The 21,794-nt window shown below is 45.5% G+C and overlaps 1 protein-coding gene across 2 annotated transcripts in view; it reads left to right on the top strand.

The window, feature by feature from the left end:
* Positions 1-21,794, top strand: part of ZWILCH (zwilch kinetochore protein) — a 164,008-nt gene that overhangs the window by 57,027 nt on the left and 85,187 nt on the right. For both annotated transcript variants that reach the window (XM_082253012.1, XM_082253013.1), the window contains 3 exons: positions 973-1,044; positions 9,127-9,220; positions 17,397-17,452. In XM_082253012.1, coding sequence (XP_082109138.1) covers positions 973-1,044; positions 9,127-9,220; positions 17,397-17,452 — 222 coding nt within the window. The remainder of the gene's footprint in view (positions 1-972; positions 1,045-9,126; positions 9,221-17,396; positions 17,453-21,794) is intronic.

Genomic DNA, 21,794 nt, shown 5'->3' with positions numbered 1-21,794 from the left:
GTCCGTGACCACGCGGGAGTGGGAGCGCGCCTCCAGCGGCGCTCGCTCCCTAGAAGCCTCACAGGCTAGCGACGTAGACCTACGTCACTTTGCCTGTGAGGGTAGTCGAGCGGCGGTTGGCAAGTGGTTAACGTCAAAGCAAATTCACGTCCCATTGACTTCAATGCAAAAACGCCCCCCTATTGACTTCAATGCAAAATCGCGTCCCTTTGACTTCAATGCACAAACGCCAGCCACATTAATTCAATTAACAAAAAAAAAAAAAATGTTTTATAACATTCAATTACAATATGTTTTATAACATTCAGTCACAATTTTATACGCTTTATTATTTTTTCTTTATTTGCTATTTTTTTCCCCACGACAGTGGCATTGCCGTTAGAGGATTGAAATATACCAGCTCCCTCTAGTGGTTACTCTATAAATCTCTAATAAAATTAGTTAAAGGTGGACAAGCAAGCAGAAATGTAAAAACCAGATAAATTGTGCTTGGCTTTTCAGTCTGCATAAAAAAATTTAAGTCAGCAGCTACAAATACTGTAACTGCTGACTTTTAGTAAAAGGACACTTACCTGTCTAGGGATCTAGCGCTGTCCTCCCTTGGCTGGTTCTTTGCTGGTCTTCGGGTCACCGGCGCTGGCAAGTTTGCTGTGGGAAGCCGGCTGTGACTCCCTGCAACTTCATAGCCGGCTCCACACTGTGCATGCGCAAGCTGCGCTGCATGAATGGTCCCGTAGCCTCCTGGAATCTGTGATGTATCCTGTGTGGTTGCTGGCAGGGGAGAGAAATTCTGGGGCGATTGTTTAGGTGATTCCTGCTGAAGTGGTAGCGGGTACCTGACAAAACTACCGGACGACAAAAACATTTAAAGCAAACATTGTTGTAATAGATCAAAATATGTACTCACCATTGTTACACCATGCTTTCTCTTCAATTTCCCAACATTCCTTCCTTTTCTTTGTCATCTTACAGAATATCATGGTGGAATCCGGAGATCCCAGAAGTCCTGTATACCCCGTGTATAGGGAGCTTGAGTTTTTACTGGTAGGCATACTTCTTTTTTTCCTTGTGATGTTGGGGTTGAATAGTAAGAGGTAGGAGTCTCTTAGCAACATCCCAACAACAAGGCAGGACGGGATGATCCCTTCTCTGGGAGTTTTTCGGCCAGGCTTTAGGAGATAAATAAATGGCTTACACCTACAGCAAGGGCATTTTTCAACTTTGGTCAAAGCTGCACAGTTTGTGTTTATCTACAGACACCCCTTACCTGCATAGGCATTTTTTTTTTGGGGGGGGGGGGGGGGGAACTATGGCTTTAAAACAGAACTATAAGCAAAACTTTTTTCTCTATCGTTCATTGACAGACACAGCTCCTAATCTTCTTAACCATTGGGTTATACTGCCCCCTACAGGAGTAGGACATTAGGCAGAAAAAAAGCTTGACTACGCCTTTGGGCAGTCCCAGGGGGGTATACTCCCACTCTCAGCTATAGGCACTTTTTAATGGATATTTTTCTTTTTTCCTGTTAGAATCTACAATCAACTGCTGGACTGAGCGACAGGCTGGATATTTCTTAACCACTTTACCACCGGAGAATTTTGCTGTCTTACGTCCAGGCCACTTTTTGCGATTCGTCACTGTGCGACTTTAACTGACAATTGCGCGGTCTTACGACGCCGTACCAAAACAAAATTTACGTACTTTTTTTCCCTACAAACAGAGCTTTCTTTTGGTTGTATTTGATCACCTGTGCGATTTTTACTTTTTGCGCTATAAACAAAAAAAGAGCGTAAATTTTGAAAAAAATAACTTTTTCACATATTTTTATATGAAATTCCCCCCCAAAAAAATGTAAAAATTAAAATTTTTTTTAATTTTTGGCCAATTTGTTTTCTGCTACCTATGTTTGGTAAAAAAAATCACAATAAGCATATTTTGATTGGTTTGCACAAAAGTTATTGCGTTTACGAACTAAGGGAAAGATTTCTGTCATTTTTGGTGGTGTTTTTTTTTTTTTTTTTTAACGAGTAATGGCGGCGATCTGCGATTTTTTTTTTTTTTTTTTTTTTGCGGGACTGCGACATTGTGGCGGACAGATCGGACCCTTGACTGACATTTTTGACACTTTTGGGGGTACCAGTGACATTACTACAGTAATCAGTGCTATACATATGCACTGTTACTGTAAAAATGACACTGGCAGGGAAGGGGTTAATTTTATTGGAGAGGGAGGGGTTAATGTATGCCTGGTGCTTACTAACGTGTGTGGGGGGAGGTGACTGAGTGACACAGGGACAGATCGCAGGTTCAGCTATGCTGAACCCTACAATCTGTCACTGTCTGTCACTTAGGAGATCCGCCCGCTTTGTTTACACAAGCAGGCGGATCTCCAAACTCGATTCCCCGACGATCGGGGAAGAGCGGCGGTGCTCCTCCCCTGGCCCGACTCCCGCTGTGACTGAATACAGCGGTAGCGAGCCTCCGGCGGCGTGCGTGCGCCGCCCACAAGGGGAGGAGTCCAGCGACGTAGGTCTACGTCGCTCGATGGAAACGAGCCACTTTGCCGCAGTACCAGCTCAGTGAGCGGTCGGTAAGTGGTTAAAATCCAGTGGTCACCCCAGTCTGGCCAGCGAGCACGCGCAGGCCTCAGCTCTGCACTAGGTCGGCCGCGACATAGCCCCACTGGACGGGGGCTGGACTGTGGGTCAATCTCCTTATCCCCTGGTGCTGACTCCTGGATCTTTCTCTTCCTGATCGCCTCATGTGTGTCCAGATAGCCTGGTGCTGTGGTGCCTGATTGGTGGATGGTTATTCTGGTGGGGTCCTCTCCCTCTCAGCTATAGGATCGGTTGGTGCTCTGTGCCTAGCAGCCTGTGGTGCTGCCAGTTTGGTGGAGTTGTCCCTAGCAGTGTTTTTACACCTTTTTTTTGTGGGTCCCCCTTTTTTACTCTTGGAGTCCCTGGAGCACATTTCCCCACCTTATCCCCTCTCGGGTCCCAACAGTCCCTTTACTGCACTGACAGCGCTCCTAGAGTCTTTGGTGTCCAAGGGGGATTTGGTCCTGGGGAAACGGACTAGCAAAATGCCTCCCCCGCCTTCACCTTCCTCATCTTTCTCATCAGATCCTGAATCTGATTTGACCGCCGTGGACGCGAGTCACCCTGTTGGGTCTGTCCACACACCCTGATCTCTGATAGCGAGGATGATTCCTCTGCTCCTGTAGCCGCGCTGATTGTATCTGTGCGTGAGACTTTAAAAATGGAGGCTGCGGCTAATGCCGCATCAGAGGTGTGGGTTCCTTTTGGCATCTACAAGCCCTCCAGAGCGGCAAGGCTGTTCCCCTTTCCCGCTTACTTTGACAAAATTGTCGCTAAACAGTGGGGCTGTCCAAAACGTTCCCTTGTGGTCCCTAAGCGTTCTGCTATGTGATACCCTTATGAGGACTCCCTGCTTAAAAAGTGGACTGTCCCACCTGTGGTGGACTCTCCGGTTTCTGGGTTAAACAAAGCAGCCATGATTCTGGTTGAGGAGTCTCCACCCTTTAAGGACCCAGCTGACAAAAAAGCGGAGGCTGTGGCCTGTCATATGTACACTGTGGCTGGTTCAGCACTTAGGCCGATTTTTACTATTGCCCTGGTGTCGCAAACTCTGATGAGTGGGCCAAGCTTTTATGCTGGGACCTGGAGGGGGAGCAGCTTCCCCTGGCCTTTGTTGAGCTAGCAGACCAGCTGGTCCGGGGGCTGCAATTTGTCTGTGATGCCTCTTTTGGATGCAGCTCCTCTGATTTCGAGGCTGTCTTTCTCAGCAGTGGTCCTTAGGCGTTTTTATTTGGCTTAAATCCTGGTCTGTGGAGGCCTTCTCTGATCTCCCCTTTCTAGGGAATTGCCTGTTTGGAGCTTCCCTGGATAACATCAAGGGCCTCACGGGGGGAAGAGTACCTTTCTTCCGCAGGCTAGTAAGGGCAAGGAGCCCCTTCGTCCCTCAGGGTCTCAAGACAAGGGATCAAAACCCTCCAGGACCTCATCTGGAGGATCCAAACGAACCTGGTCTGGCAAGCTGAGAGCGGGCTTCTCCAGACCTCCCTGAGCATGAGGGGGCACCCTCACCCGTATGTGGGGTGGGGGGATGTCTTCGCTGGTTTCTGGACCCGTGGGCCTCCCTGATACAGGACAAGTGGGTCCATGAAGTCATACGGTCCAGCTACAAGATACATTTTTGTTCTTACCCTCCGGAAAGGTTTTTTCCCTCCAACTTGCGCCTGTCTCCAGACCACTTACGGGGGCAGTGCAAAGACTTGCTAAGCCAAGGGGTGATTGTCCCAATTCCGACTTCGGAACGTTTTTAGGGCTTTTATTCAAACCTGTTTACAGTCCCCAGGAACGGGGACAAGGTGCGTCCAATTCTGGACCTCAAGGCGCTAAACTGCTTTGTGCAGGTGCAGAAGTTCTGAATGGAGTCCATTCGCACAGTAGTGGCATCCCTGCATTAGGTGGATCTTCTTGCTTCTATCAACATCAAGGATGCTTACCTTCACATTCCAATATGTGTTGGTGACCAACGCTTCCTCGGCTTTGCCGTAGGAGAGGAGCACTATCAGTTTGTGGCGCTACCCTTTGATCTCGCCTCTGCTCCTCTGGTCTTCACAAAAGTGCTGGCATTGTTGCATCAGTGGGGGATCGCGGTACTTGGGTACCTGAACAATCTTCTGCTGCGAGCGGAGTCTCTGACTGCTCTGGTGGACAACTTGGAGATTACTCTGCGAACTCTGTGGGAGTTTGGTTGGATTCTGAACCTTCAGAAGTCTGCTATGGTTCCGTCCACAAATCTGGACTATCTGGGTCTGACTCTGGACTCGGCCTTAGCCAGAGTGTGCCTTCCTCTGGACAAACTCCAGAAACTGCAGGAAGCAATTCAACTTCTGTTGTCCAGCAGACGGTCATCTATTTGGACTTGCATGCGGGTGCTGGCCTGATGGTGTTTGCCTTCGAGGCGGTTCAGTTTGCACAGTTCCACAGGAGATCTCTGCAAAGAGAGGTTCTGGTCAAATGGGACAAGAATCCACAGTCTATAGACAAGCTTATCCGGCTGAGCCAGGGTACGAGAGGGTCCCTGATCTGGTGGTTTTGTTCTCCAGCACTTCGCCATGGCAAATCCTTTCTCCCCCTGTATTGGACGGTGGTCACCACGGATGCCAGCCTGTCTGGGTGGGCAGGCGTCCTTGGGAAAAGATTCTGTTTAGGAGGTCTGAAAACTGGAAGAGTTCAGACTGCCGATCAATGTACTGGAGCTCCGAACAATCAGACTTTATCTGGATCATTTGACGGATCGTCTTCAGTGGTGTCTGGTGCAAATTCAATCAGACAATGCCACGGCTGTGGCCTATGTCAATCACCAAGGGGACACAAGAAGTGTCCTGGCGGCTCGGGAACTAGCCGGCATTCTAAGGCAGGCAGAACGTTTTGTTCCAGCCATCTCTGCTGTACATGTTCCGGGGTGTAAAATTGGCAGACGGATTACCTCAGTTGACAGGCGTTGGACCAGGGGGAATGGTCACTTTATCCGGAGGTGTTTCATCAGCTATGCCTCCAGTGGTGTACTCCCGAGGTGGACCTGTTGGCCTCTCGTCTCAACAGAAAGATGCAGAGGTTTGTGGCACGGTCTCAGAAACCCTCTGGCGAACGCCACAGACGCGCTGGTGGCCCCGTAGGGTGAGTTTGACCTTTTCCCACCCTCTCAAGCTTCTGCCAAGACTTCTGTGCAGGATCGAGGCAGAAGGGACTCCAGTAATCTTAGTAGCTCCAGAATGGTCTCGCCGGTTTTGGTACGACGATCTGGCACAGCTTGTCGCCGATGTTTCTTGGAGACTTTCTTTAAGGGAAGATCTGCTGTCCCAAGGGCTAATCTTCCATCCTGCTTTACGGCTTGGCGGTTGAAAGCCAGATGCTGGAAGATAGAGGTTTGTCTGATTCAGTGATTCCTACACTGTTTAAAGCTATAAAATCTACCTCTAGGAAGATCTACCATCATACATGGAAGTCGTACATTACGTTGTGTGAGTCTCTTGGAGTTCATCCTCGCTCCTTTTCGGTGGCTGAAATCTTGACCTTCCTCCAACCGGGGAGTTGAGCAGCGCCTGGCCTTGAGTACTAATAAGGACCAGGTCTCAGCCTTGGCGGTCTTCTTTCAATGACCATTGACCACACTTATCTTGGTGCGTACTTTTTATCCAGGGAGTTTGACACCTGGCTCCTCCATTGCAGTCTCCATTGCTGCCTTGGGACCTCAAGTTGGTGCTTTCAGTCCTCCATAATCCTTTTGAAAATCTTAGGGAGGTTCCCCTGCTTACGTTATCCCAGCAAGTGGCCTTTTTGGTGGCAGTTACTTCTGTGCGCAGAGTGTCGGAGCTGGCGGCGTTGTCTTATCGTTCACTTTACTTGGTGGTTCACAGAGATAAGGTGTTCTTTGCCCCTGTCTTTTGTTCCTTCCAAAGGTTGTTTCTGATTTTCATTTGAATGAAGACATTGTGTTGCCTTCGATGTATCCCGGGATAAAACATCCTAAGGAAATTGCTTTGCATTCCTTGGATGTGGTTCGGGCAATTAGGGTGTACCTGGCAGCTACGGAGTCTTTTAGGAAGTCAGACTCACTGTTTGTGCTCACGGACGGACCTCGGAAGGGGTTGTCCGCTTCTGCTGTGCAAATTTCCAGATGGATCAGATGGGGTTTCAAGCCTATTCAATTAAGGGTCCAGTTCCTCCTTTCTCTGTTATGGCGCACTCTACTAGGGCACTTAGTGCCTCCTGGGCCTTCTGCCATCAGGCGCCAGTGATGCAGGTTTGCAAGGCGACTACCTAGTCGTCTGTGCGCACCTTTACAAAGTTCTATAAAGTGGATGTGTTTGCATCTGCGGATGCTTCCTTTGGCCGCAAGGTTTTGCAGGTTGCTGTTTTTGAGGATCTTGTCCTCTTTGAGGGTGTATTGTTTTTTTCAGGTGAGCTCCAGTTGTTCTTGGTTGAGCTCCATGTTACCTGGTGGGCTAAGGGGAATTTTTTTCTGTTATTTCCACCCCTTCATGTTTAATACTGCTTTGGGACATCCCAATGGTTGGGAAGATCAGGCGCTGTGTCCGTTAACGAACGATAGAGAAAATGGGTTTTTTGTCTTAGGGTCCTTTCACACGGCCGCTCCGCTGCTTTCCGTGTGTCCGCAAATCATCCTATTTTTTTGCGGATGATTTGCGGACATCAATGTAAGTGAATGGCACTGCGGATGTCAGCGGAATACCATCCGCTGACATCCGATTTTCCTCCTTTCAGTTCTGTTCCGTTTTTACGAATGGAACAGAACCCCATTTTTCCATCCGTGTAAAAAACGGAAAGGAAGGAAAATCGGATGTCAGCGGTGTCATCCGCTGACATCCGCAGTGCCATATACTTACATTAGGTCCGCATATCATCCACAAACGGATGGGATGATATGCGGGCACACGGAGCGGATGACAGAAATGTCATCCGCTCCGTGGAAAAAAAAAAAAAAAGTCCCACAGCGGACCTTTCACACGGAGCGGCCGTGTGAAAGGAGCCTTACCCTAAAATCCGCTGATGTTCATTGACGGACTCAACACCCACCCCTCTGTGGAGTTGGATTTCTTCTGACACTGCTTGTAACAAAACTGAGTACCTATAGCTGAGAGTGGGAGTATACCCCCTGGGACTGCCCATAGTTATAGTGAAGCTTTTTTTCTGCCTAGTGTCCTATTCCTGTAGGGGGCAGTGTAACCCAATGGTTAGGAAGATCAGGAGCTGTGTCCGTCAATGAACATCAGAGAAATGGATTTGATGGGAAAACTAAAATCACAATTTTTTTTTTTCATTTTGAGTAGAGTAAGGGGGGGGGGTTGTAACCCGTCAGATTTCCTTTCACTTCCTGTCCCATAGCCAAACAGGAAGTGAAAGGAAATCACTCTACATCACAGGTGTCAAACACAAGGCCCGCGGGCCGAATGCGGCTCCCCAGGCCATTTCATGTGGCCCTCGCACCTCTCCTGCAGCTGCGGCACCCCCCTTGTCTCTGCCCCAACCTTGTCTCTGTAGTCGACAGCAGACAGGACAGAACTCCTTTGCCAGATCCTGCACTCCTGTGCAGTTGTAGAAAGGCTTGTCTTTGCCCCACCCAGGACATGGGGTGCTCTGGACATCTAATCCTACAGATATAACCGGCCCTTTGAGGGCAACCATAATGCTGATGTGGCCCGCGATGAAATGGAGTTTGACACCCCAGCTCTACATCAAGGGAATTTCTTGGACTGGTGTACCCATTGGAAGATGTCCCCTCTATTACTTTTATGGGTACAACCCAAAATTTGGGTAATTTCTTTTACTTTCACCTTCAATAATGGTAAACAGGACAAATGGAGAGGGTGAATTTCCTTAATGGGGACACAGACCACAATAAAAACTGACAGGGTTTCTAATTCCTCTCCACCCGAGACTAAAAAAAAAAAAAAGTTTTGCCTTTAGTTATACTTTAAATAAGATCTCCATAAAAAACTGTGTTTTAAAAAAATCTGCAGGAACCGGCTGAGATTAGAACCGTTAATGGGCAGGCTGAATTGTACCAAGTTGATCAATCAATCAGTGTGGGTACAATGAGCCTGCTGGAATCTCTTGCGATTATCGCTAGCCACTGCTATTGTTACTGTCTTCTATATTTATATAATCACAGTCTTCTCCCAGTGGGGACAGTTTCCACTGCCCCCCCCCCCCCGCGTCAGGAGAAGACTATGGCGCGGCAGGAGGAATTCCCTCATCAACACTGTCTGTGTTGATGGGGGAATTGAGCGAATTTCCACAGTTGCAGGAAAGAAATTTGCTTTGTGTTTGGCCGGCCTTACAAATCTAAAAATCAGAGGGTGGAGTAGAGTTTCTACTAACAAGAATAGGAATCAGCACAAGGGACAAATCCTCCTGACTATGCATTATGTCCCTTTTGCTGATTTGTGTTTTTTATTTTGGCTGCATTTAGGATTAACTTCTGCTTTTGATTTTTGTTAGTAAGCAGCTTGTCTCAAAGTAGTTTGTATTTTTGTTTCTTTAAGGAAGCGTCTAAAACTGATATTTTGACAGGTTTTGTCTGAAGGATTAAGAACCGGAGTAACAGAATGGCCAGAGACCTCCGAATCGAAGTCAGCTGTGGAGATGGTGCAGGAACATTTGAATGGTGATTATGTCTCCTGTTTCTTTTTTTATGTTTTTGCGCCAGAAATGGCAGATCATTTTCCTGGCCGGCAGTGAAAGAAGTGCTTCTCCTTGATTACATCACCAAGACTTATCTTAATCATCTGACCTCCGGAATGTTTAACCAGGCCAGGCCATTTTTTGTTATTTACCCCTGCGCTACTTCCATACAGGGCAGTTACACCCCCTTCCTGCCCAGGCCAATTTTCAGCTTTTAGCACTGTTGCATTTTGAATGACAATTGCGCGGTCATGCAGCACTGTACCTAAACCAAATTTATGTCATTTTTTTCCCCACAAATAGAGCTTTCCTTTGGTGGTATTTGATCACACAAGGTTTTTTCTTTTTTGCTACACAAATAAAAAAGACAGAAAAGCACTGATGGGCACTAATAGGCGGCACTGATGGGCACTACTGGTGGGTAATAATGGGCACTGATAGATGGCAATGATGGGCACTGGTGGGCAGCACTGATAGATGGCAATGATGGGCAGCACTGATGGGGAGGGCACCACTGGCAGGCTCCCTGAGCCCTGATTGCCATCCCTGGTGGCCATGGCTGGGAATCCCTGGTGGCCATGGCTGGGCATCCCTGTTGGCCATGGCTGGGCATCCCTGTTGGCCATGGGTGGGCATCCCTGGTGGCTCTAGTGGCACCCCCCCAAGGGTCTGCACTGGTAATCAATGCTCTGATTACTAGCATAGACCCCCCCCCTGTCAAGAGAGCCGCAGATCGCCTCTCCTCTACTCGTGCCTGTCAGGCACGAACTGAGGAAAGCCGATCAACGGCTCTTCCTGTTTACTATGTGACCAGCCGTGATTGGACACAGCTGGTCACATGGTAAAGAGCCTATGTCAGTAGGCTCTTTACCGAGATCGGAGATGTGGTGTGTCAGAGTGACACCGCAGCACCGATCGCCGCTCTGCGCACCCCCCAGGACATTATCCTGCATGACGTCATATGACGGCCATTCAGGATAGTACAACCACTTTGCCGCCCTCAGTTGCCTATGGGGCGGGCGGAAAGTGGTTAACTGGCAATTGCGCGGTTATGCAACGCTGTACCCAAATGATATATATATATTCCTGCTTTTCACAAATAGTGCTTTCTTTTGGTGGTATTTGATTATTATTATCAGTATTATTATTTTTTGGCTAAACAAATGAAAAAAGGCTGAAAATTAAAAAAAAAATCTATACATTTTTTTTTTTTTTGCTACAAAAAAAAATTAAGGAAATCCATTGGGGTCCCCCAGGTCACTAGAACTATTGTCCCCATTGGAAGATTTCCCATCAATTACTGCTCTGGGGACAATCCAAAATTTGGGCTTTTCTTTTCACGTTTGATGACAATGGTAAACCGGAGGAATAGAGGGGATAAATCGCCTTAATGGGGGCACAGACCGCAATAAAATCCTGACAGCGGTTCTAATTCCTGTCCAAGACTAAAAACAATAGATTTTTTCCCTTTAGTTATACTTTGTCAGTGGCCAGAGAGGCACGTGAGTAGCACAGCATTGTAGAGAGTCTGTACCAGGGGTTATGCTGCCACCTTCGGTGCTATGCGGCTTGCTATGGTGTTAGACCCAGAAAAGGAGTCAAGATTGCCAGTGGGGGATCTCAGAAGCCGAAGTTTCGTGGCCACTCTATGCAATACTAGTGCACCAAGCGGGTAAGTATAAACTTTTTTTTTTAATTTTTTTTTTAGGTTAAAATAAAGCAGCTTTTAGAATCTCTTGCAAGCTGAAATCCAGGCACAAGCACTTTCATTTAAACATAGCACACACCACAAGGGCCAAGAGGTGAAAAAAAGGGACTTTGAACGATGCCCAAGTAATCATTCAGTTATATAAAAAGTAAAATTGAAAGGTTTTATTGGAGCAACATGTTAACCACTTAAGCCCCGGAGGATTTGGCTGCTCAAAGACCAGGCCCTATTTTGCGATTCGGCACTGCGTGATTTTAACGGACAATTGCGCGGTCATGCCACGCTGTACCCAAATGAAATTGACATCCTTTTTTTCCCACAAACAGAGCTTTCTTTTGGTGGTATTTGATCATCTGTGCGATTTTCTTTTTTTTTTTTGCGCTATAAACAAAAAAAGAGCGACAATTTTGAAAAAATAACAATATTTTTCACATTTTTTATATGAAATTCCCCCCCAAAAAATGTAAAAATCTAAATTTTTTAACATTTTAGGCCAATTTGTTTTCTGCTACATATGTTTGGTAAAAAAAAATCGCAATAAGCATATTTTGATTGGTTTGCGCAAAAGTTATTGCGTTTACTAACTACGGGAATGATTTATGTCATTTTTTTTTTTTTTTTTTTACTAGCAATGGCGGCGATCCGATTTTTTTTTTTTGCGGGACTGCGACATTGCGGCGGACAGATCGGACCCCTAACTGACATTTTTGACACTTTTGGGGGGACCAGTGACGTTACTACAGTAATCAGTGCTATAAATATGCACTGTTACTGTAAAAATGACACTGGCAGGGAAGGGGTTAACTTTATTGGTGATCAGTGGGTTAAATGTATAGAAGGAGTGTAGTAACCGCGCTGAAGGTGAAAATAAATGTAGAGCAGCGACTTCAATTGTGACCACACCCTTAAACAATAATAATACAATAAGTCACGCTGAGTGATAAAGAACAAATAAATGTCCCAATAGTGAACGTGAATAAATAAATATGTGGAAAACGTTGAAAATCTTGAACAGTCTCCAAGGTCCCTTAGGAAATGTGCTTACCAGAAGGACAATTTGAATCTGCGCGATACAAATGCTGAGGTAAGATTCACAAGCCAAGGAGATTGCGTGAAGTTCATACGATGGATACTCGATGTGTAATGTATTGAACCATATAAAAAAGAAAACATTCCATAGCGTGATACCGTACAGAAAAAAAAAATAAATTATTTTCAAATCTTATTTCACCACATAGTGTGTGAGTATCCTTCACCGATTGTGAGGCAGCTTACCAGACATTAAACACAATGTGAATATTGTGAATAACTGTCCCAGTGATAAATTAGAAGGGGAAATCACCACCAACGTATAGCCTCTTACCAGGTTGAAAAAGAAAACAGCAGCGTTCAGGTATTCAAACCACCTAAGCCAGCGAGACACCCAAGGACACTTAAGCCTCTTACCAGACCACAGATGAATAGTGCAGTATGGTCACTGGATGCACTCCCCCAGCGTATAAGCAGGCAGCCTCAGGGACCCGATGACACCAATAGGTAAACCACAATAGGTACTCAGTGGCCAGGATGTAACAGCAGACCAGCCCATATAAAAAGAAAGCCGCCAATAGTGTAAAATCCTTGACACACTTATTATTAAAAGAGAGTTAAATGTATCCCTAGGGGCGTGATTCTAATTGTGGGGGGGCGTGGCTTGTGATGTAACCACAGAGACATAGGATCCTACATAGCAGGATTGTATGATCTCTGCAGTTAGATCAGGGAGAATGACAGATGGCTGTGTTTACATCAGCTGCCTGCCTTTCTCCCTCTCCAACGGGAGATCGGGAGTGACCGGCGGACATCGGAGCCGCCGGTCACTCGCGCGGGGATTTCAGTGAACAAGCGGGGGCGGGAGCTCAGCCGCCTGTGGGGGGGCGAGCGCGCGCCGCCGGAGGCTGAGCGAGTGACGTACCCCTACGTCACTTTGCCCAGCAGCGGCTGCCTGCCGCAGTATATCTGCGGCGGGCCGTCGTTTATGTGATTAAACAACGATAGTCTCTGAACTGTCCCCTGTTTAGTGTACCTGTAAGAAGAATTACTTACCTTGTAAATTTCTTGTCCAGCACTGCCATCTGTGGTGTGGGCAGCTGAAGCCGCAGTGTCTCTCTTTGTGTCTTCATGTATAGCTTGGAAGAAAGAAGAGACAGAGGGGATATGATAGAAACTTTTAAATACATAAAGGGAATCAACTCGGTAAAGGAGGAGAGCATATTCAAAAGAAGAAAAACTACCACAAGAGGACACAGTTTTAAATTAGAGGGGCAAAGGTTTAAAAGTAATATGAGGAAGTATTACTTTACTGAGAGAGTAGTGGATGCATGGAATAACCTTCCTGCAGAAGTGGTAGCTGCAAATACAGTGAAGGAGTTTAAGCATGCATGGGATAGGCATAAGGCTATCCTTCATATAAGATAGGGCCAGGGACTATTCATAAGGATTCAGATATATTGGGCAGACTAGATGGGCCAAATGGTTCTTATCTGCCGACACATTCTATGTTTCTATGTGTCTTCCTGGATTTCGGAGTCCCAGAATGCCCTGCTCGTCACTTCCGGCGCAGGCGTGTCATCCCACAGCCAGATTCCTTGTCATTGGTCACGCCCAGAAGCTGTTCTTGTGCCTGCCTCCGGAAGAGACGAGGGACACCGGTGCAGGCGCATTGACTCCTGGTATTGATGACACTCATCTCCCAGGAGTCAATGCAAAGCATGAAATGACATCCGTGCCCGCATAAGGAGGAAGTGGCAGGAAGGTAAGTTAATTTTAATTAAAAATAAGATCGGTGAAACAAAAAAAAAAAAAATAATCCAATTCGTTTTTAGAATGTTTTAATGTTATTGATGGTGTAAAGTTCAAAATTAGGGTGGAACTCCGCTTTAAATGGGGTCTATTTATAAAAATAATTGCAGGACAAAAACACATTATGGCCACTGGATGGAGCTGACGATCAAAGGAATGGGATTATTTGCAGTGGCTGTGCAAGTGCTGAGGTATTTGACCAGGAAAAGTAGACCCCAAAGTGTAACTGTACATGAAATGAATAATGTCCACTACCAAACGTTCCAGCGGCATCTTTGTTTGTCTTTTTTCCTTCCTCAATCTTTGTCTTTTTTTTACCTGGTGGTCATTCCGGTTTTAACACTTCCAGTCCTAGAGTGACAATGCTCCTTATGTAGGGAGTGTTGCATTCAGACAGCCACAACCGATTTGGCTGTCTGAATACCTGAAGCTTTCATGTAAAAGTGAGCCAATCACTCTTAGAGCCGGTTCACACAATAGAAACGCAGTCCGGATGCGTATCGGATGCTTTTCTGCATTTACGTTTTTGATGCGTTCCAGTGCATTTTTCCCCTTTTTTTTTTCTTAACCGTAAGGGCCAGTTCACACCACATGCAGTCCACTGCATTTTTTTCAGCATCAAAACGCATTGAAAGTAGGTTATATGGTTTCCAATGGCATAGGTCACACCAGTGCGGTCAGTTCCAGGGTGATCCAGGGGCGTAAAAGTGAGCCAATCACTCTTAGAGCCGGTTCACACAATAGAAACGCAATCCGGTTGCGTATCAGATGCTTTTCTGCATTTGTGTTTTTGATGCGTTCCACTGCATTTCCCCCCCCCCTTTTTTTCTTAACCTTAAGGGCCAGTTCACACCCTTTTTTTGATGCATTTCTTTTCTGCATCAAAAACGCATGGATAGTAGGTCATATGGTTTCCAATGGCATAGTTCACACCGGTACGGTCAGTTCCAGGGCGATCAAGTTCCAGAAAAAAAAAGTTGAACATGTTGCATTTTTCCTGCACTGGACTGTACTGAAATGCTGTAAAACGCATCAAAAACGCACTGGAATGCACATGTCCTTATTTAGGGCCTGTTTGGAAAGCCACTTTCTATGGGGGGCATCCTGAGTCCTGCTGCTGCATCTGGGGGCTGGGCCAAGTCCCTCTGTCTGCATCTGTTGATGCAGACAGAGGGACTTGGCCCAGCCCCCATGTTACTGGACTTGATTGACAGCAACAGGAGCCAATGGCTCCTGATGCTATCAATCTGTCCAATGAGATGAGAGCCAGCGGCTGGAGCTGCTGGGCTCATGCACAACACTGGGACGGACGGGCTCAGGTAAGAAAAAAGGGTGGGGGGGGGGTCTGGGGGCGCTGCAGCAAAGGAGGTTTTTCACCTTAATGCATAGAATTTGGTGAAATGCATTAAGTTGAAAAACTGTGAGACTTTACAATCCCTTGTAAAGTGATTTTATGACATGGAGGACAATTCTCTTACACCACACAATGCAATGTGCTATACTGCTATGATCGTTTCTGTATGATCTGCAACATGTTATTGAAATGTTCATAAACTCATGTATGTACTATCTGTGTTGTATTATGCTACCTACTGTTCAAGATAATTTACAATATGTTTAACATTGACTTATTTTTTTATCCAAATTCCCAACCCCCCTTCTTTGCATACAGTCCCATTATAAGTCACTGATCACCACCATTACTAGTACAAAAAAATAAATAAATACAAATTCCAATATTTATATCATAGTTTGTAGATGCTATAACTTTCACGTAAACCAATCAATATATAATTATTAGGATTTTTTTTTGTTTAACCAAAGAATGTAGCAGATTACATTTTGGCCGACATTTATGAAGAAATTCGATTTTGTAATTTTTTTTTAATTGGATGTTTTATATGAGAAAGTAAAAAATATTGTTTTTGCTTTTCTCAGAATTTTCAGTATTTTTTTCGTTTATATAATAAAAAACAAACAAATCAGTGGTGATCAAATACCACCAAAAGAAAGCACTTTTTGTGTGAAAACAATGATAAACATTTTGTTTGGGTACAGCGTTGCATGAACGCAACATTGCCAGTTAACCTCTTTTTGCTCGCACTGTAGCCGTCTTTTGGCCTAAATTGCCGGAAGGGGGTCCGTATATGTCCTCCCATGCATGTGCTGCGACGTGCTTTGTGATCAGCGAGTTCATGAGAATCAGCTGATCCCAGATCAGAGTAAGGGGCTGATCCCAGCCCTTTACCACATGATCAGCTGTCAGCCAATGACAGCTGATCACGTGATGTAAACTGAAGCCGGTAATCGGCTTTCTTTTCCCTTACGCAGCATGAGGAGAAAAAAAAAGCCAATTACCGCTTTGTGTAAACGGGACATCAGTCCTGCACACGGACACCCACTGCTCCTAAACAGTGCCCACCAGTGCCATCTATCAGTGCCCACCAGTGACATCTATCAGTGCCCACCAGTGACATCTATTAGTGCATATCAGTACTGCTAAGCAGTGCCTACCAGTGTCCACCACTACCACCTATCCATTCCCACTAGTGCCACCTATCAGTGCCCAATCAGTGCTGCCAATCAGTGCCTCATCATCAGTGCTACCTATCAGTGTCCCCCACAAGTGCCCATCAGTGCCACCTCATCAGTGCCCACCAGTGCAGCCTCATCAGCGCACATCCTTAAAGGAGAAAAATTACCTGTTTGCAAGATTTTAGACCAGATCAGAGTAAGAGGCCGATCCCGGCCCTTTACCATGTGATCAGCTGTCAGCCAATGACAGCTGATCACGTGATGTAAACAGAAGCCGGTAATCGGCTTTCTTTTCCCTCACACTAAAAGCGGGAGGAGAAAAAAAAGCCAATTACTGGCTTGTGTAAACGAGACATCAGTCCCACACATGGGCATCCACTGCTGCTAAGCAGTTCCCACCAGTGCCACCTGCCAGTGCATTTGAGTACTGCTAAGCAGTGCCTACCAGTGTCCACCAGTACCACCTATTAATGCCCACCTGTAGCACCTACCAGTGCCCAATCAATGTTGCCAATCAGTGCCTCATTATCAGTGCTGCCTATCAGTGTCACCTACCAGTGGCCATCAGTGCAGCCTCATCAGCGCACATCTGTAAAGGAAAAATTACCTGTTTACAAAATTTTATAGCAAACTTTTTTTTTTTTTTTTGGGCTTTTTTTGTTTGTTTAGCAAAAAAAAAAACCCAGCAGTGATAAAATACCACAGAAAGAAAGCTCTATTTGTGTGAAAAAAATGATAAAAATTTCGTATGGGTACAGTGTAGCATGACCGCGCAACTGTCCTTCAAAGAGTGACAGAGCTGAAAGCTGACAATTAGCCTGGGCAGGAAGGGGGTGTAAGTGCCCAGTAAGCAAGTTAGAGTAGAGTGGTTAGAGTAGCGCAGTGCTGAAGAGCAAAAAAATGGCCTGGTCATGAAGGGGGGAAAATCTTCCGGAGCTGAAGTGGTTAAGTATTTCATAAATGTTTACGTTAATTTAAGAACTGTCCGCATTGTTTGTTTAGCCTGTTTGTGATCAAATGTTTTTTGGATGTGTCATCCTCTATAATTTCATAGCTATTATTTTATTCTTTCCAGAGTTAAAGAATAAACTGGATGGCGTTAATAATCCTGCACCTAAGAAAGAAGCCGAGGCAAGTATCCCTGAAATAAATGACAGTTTAACATGAGGAGGGTATAATAATAAAACAAGCTGCGCCAAGGCTACGTTCACATCCTGGCATTGCTATTTACAGGCGTATTTATGGGCGTTTTTTCAGGCGTTTTACAGGCGTTTTTAGGTTGACTAGTGACCAATGGAAAAAAATAAAAACGCCTGATATCTGCCCAAAAAGAAGCTCATGTACTTTTTTGAGCGTTGGGCATTTTGCTTTAACCACTTGCCGACCAGTCACTGGGACTGTACTGCGGCAAAGTGGCTCGATTCCGTCCAGCGACGTAGACATACGACGCTGGACTCCTCCCCTTGTAGGCGGCGCTCGAGCGCCGCCGGAGGCTCGCTCCCGCTGTTTTCAGTCGCAGCGGGAGTCGGGCCAGGGGAGGAGTGGCGGTGATCACCGCTGCTCTTCCCCGATCGCCGGGGAATCGAGTGTGGAGATCCGCCCGCTTGTGTAAACAGAGCGGGCGGATCTCCTAAGTGACAGGCAGGGTCAGATTGCAGGATTCAGCATAGCTGGACATCCGATCTGTCCCTGTGTCACTCAGTCACTTCCCCCCCACACACGTCAGTAAACACCAGGCATACATTAACCCCTCCCTCTCCAATAAAGTTAACCCCTTCCCTGCCAGTGTCATTATTACAGTAACAGTGCATATTTATAGCACTGATTACTGTAGCAATGTCACTGGTACCCTCAAAAATGTCAGTCAAGGGTCCGATCTGTCCGCCGCAATGTCGCAGTCCCGCAAAAAAAATCGCAGATCGCCGCCATTACTCGTTAAAAAAAAAAAAAAACACCAAAAATGACAGAAATCTTTCCCTTAGTTAGTAAACGCAATAACTTTTGCGCAAACCAATCAAAATACACTTATTGTGATTTTTTTTACCAAACATAGGTAGCAGAAAACAAATTGGGCAAAAATTTTAAAAAATTAGATTTTTACATTTTTTTGGGGGGGAATTTCATATAAAAAAATGTTAAAAATATTGTTATTTTTTCAAAATAAACGCTCTTTTATTGTTTATAGCACAAAAAGTAAAAATCGCACAGGTGATCAAATACCACCAAAAGAAAGCTCTGTCTGTGGGAAAAAAAGGACGTCAATTTCGTTTGGGTACGGCATCGCACGACCGCGCAATTGTCAGTTAAATTCGCACAGCGCCGAATCGCAAAAAGTGGCCTGGACGTAAGACAGCAAAATCCTCCGTTGGTAAAGTGGTTAAACGTCAAAATGCTCAGATGTGAACAGGGGCCTTTGAAATGAATAGGATTTGTCTTGTTAGGCGCTTTTTGAGCTGATCCTAGAGCAGAAAAACGCCCCAAAACGCCTACATGTGAACTTAGCCTAAGTGATCAAAAAAAGGGTGACCAATTAATAAATTGATCACTCTGAGTGAAAAAAAAGAGTATGTTCAAATAGATCTATAAAATTGATTGTAAATTTCATGCAAATAAATGAAATAGTGACAACAATGATGAACCAAAATGTCCCAAATAAGTACAGGCATACCCCACTTTTAGGTACACAATGGAACCAGAGCATGTATGTAAAATGAAAATGTACTTAAAGTGAAGCAATACCTTTTTTCACTTCTCAATGCATGTAAATACACAACCTCTATAGGAAATGTTGGTCAGCTTGACATGGCACTGCTTCCGAACCATAAATGACAGGGACACCAAACTTGGGGAGCACGTTAACCACTTGCCGACCGCCGCAAGTACATATACTGCGGTGGTCAGCCCCCCCTGGGCAAAGTGACGTACTGGTAGCCAATAGCGGGCAAGCTCCTGCCCCCGCTCATTCACTGGGATCCCTGCGCGAGTCACCGGCGGCTTCGATGTCCGCCGGCCACTCACGATCTCCTGCTGGAGAGGGAGAAAGGCAGGCGGCTGATGTAATCAAAGCCGCCAGTCATTCTCCCTGGTGTAACTGCAGAGATCATACGATCCTGCTATGTAGTATCGTATGTCTCTATGGTTACATCAAAAGCCACGCCCCTTGACAGAAGCACGCCCCTAGGGACACACTTAACCCCTTGATCACTAATAAAGTTAACCCCTTCCCTGCCAGTGTAATTTTTACAGTAACAGTGCATATGTATAGCACTGATTACTGCAGTAATGTCACTGGTACCCCCAAAAGTGTCAAAAATGTCAGTTAGGTGTCCGATCTGTCCACCGCAATGTCGCAGTCCCGCAAAAAAAAAAAACGCAGATCGCCGCCATTACTCGTTAAAAAAAAAAAAATAGAAATGACATAAATCTTTTCCTTAGTTAGTAAACGCAATAACTTTTGCGCAAACCAATCAAAATACGCTTATTGCAATTTTTTTTATTTTTTTTTACCAAAAATATGTAGCAGAAAACAAATTGGCCTAAAATGTTAAAAAATTTTGATTTTTACATTTTTTTTTTTTTGGAATTTCATATAAAAAAAATGTGAAAAATATTGTTATTTTTTTAAAATTGACGCTCTTTTTTTGTTTATAGCGCAAAAAATAAAAATCACACAGGTGATCAAATACCACCAAAAGAAAGCTCTGTTTGTGGGAAAAAAAGGACGTCAATTTTGTTTGGGTATAGCATCGCACGACTGCGCAATTGTCCGTTAAAGTCACGCAGTGCCGAATCGCAAAATAGGCCCTGGTCTTTGAGCAGCCAAATCCTCCTGGGCTTAAGTGGGCCCAGGCTATGACATGGTAGATTACCTAGGCAAGCTGGTCAGCAACAAAATTGGATATGTTGTAGTCCTGGGTCCCCTCTTGGTGCTCCCTAAGTTTGGTGTCCCTGTCACTTATGGTTTGGGAGCAGTACCATGTCAAGCTGGCTAAGATTTCCCATAGATGCATATGTTACACAGGGAGCAGTGCCATGTCAAGCTGACCAAGATTTCCTATAGACGCCAATGTTAAAAACTGGGAGTAGTGCCATGCCAAGTTGACCAAGCTGTGTCTGTACTCGTGAGTGTACGTAAAGTGAGTGTACGTAAAACGGGGTATGCCTGTACAATGCTAAAAATAAAGTGCTAGGGTGGAGGAGGTGGTTCCCTCTGTGGCATATAGGACCCTACTGACTATCCTGTTGTTTTACGCCAAAAAGGCCATATTGTTGCATTGGAAGAAGGTGTCCTCCCCCCCTTCCCTGTTATTTTGGAAGGGGTTGGTAAATGCTGTCCTGCCTGTATATAAAGCTGCCTATCTGTCCAGAGGGTGCCCTAAAAAATTTGAGAAGGTGTGGAGGGCGTGGGTGGAATCTTCTGATACGGTGGGGTGATTGTATTCTGACTACCATTGTACTCTCCATGTTTATTTCTGTACTGTTCTTCAGCCGCTGGCTGGCTCTGTTGCCTTGATGCTGTCCACCTAGTTGAGTGACGATCCTCTATGTGAACTGGGGGTCGGGCTACTGGATGCTGGGTATAACTGGGTTCAGGCGTCCCGAGCCCTAAGCATCCGGCCTACTTGGGTTTGAGTTGCCTGGGTGGGGGGGGGGGGGGGGTAGATGGGGGGAGTTGAGACTGGGTTGGGGGGCGGGGGTTTATTATTATTTTGTATATGGTTACCTCATGTTCGGGGGTGCCTGTTTGGGGGTTTTTCTCTGTTTTGATGTGTTTTTGCTTGTATTGTTCTGTATGTACTTTCTTGTTCAAAACTTTAAAAATAATTTTACAAAAAATAAAAAAATAAAGTGCTAGGATATTGGAAAAGGATGCATTAAATAATAATCATTGATAAATTACTATGCAATAAATATAGATGGAGAAAAAAAATCATGCAAAAAATGATGAGTATCTAGATACACATTAAAGCGGAGTTCCGGCCCCAAAATCGACTATGTCGATTTTGGGCCATCCACTTTCTTGTAGGTCACCTGAAAAGGAAATGGATAATTACGATTTTTTTTTTTTTTTACTTACCTTGTAATTGCAGAAAAATATACTCACCTGTCTTCCACTTCCTTCCTTGGCGGCCGCCCCGCGCCGTCATTTCCGCTTTGCAATGATTCCTGGGAGCTGAACGTCATCGCTCCCAGGAATCAATGCGCCTGCACCGGCCCCGACGTCAGTTCCGGTGCGTCATACCTTGCTAAACAGCTTCTGGGCATGCCCAGAAGCTGTGCAGGGATGTGTAAGGTTCTGGCACTCTCAGTGCCTCCTATCACATCATTTCCGGGTGCTTTCCATCTACCTAGATAGATGAAGCACATATAGGTGTGTTTCCCTTTAAGAGTGCTGACATCATCATGAGGCGCCGGACTGAACAGCTATTTAAATCAACAGCTTTCACTCACATGTGTTCGTTCAACCTGCTTT

This window comes from Pelophylax lessonae (assembly GCF_965119305.1).
Source record: "Pelophylax lessonae genome assembly, chromosome: 4".
NCBI lineage: Eukaryota > Metazoa > Chordata > Amphibia > Anura > Ranidae > Pelophylax > Pelophylax lessonae.
Note: the sequence above shows the minus strand (reverse complement) of the source record. Positions and strands in the feature narration are given on the sequence as shown.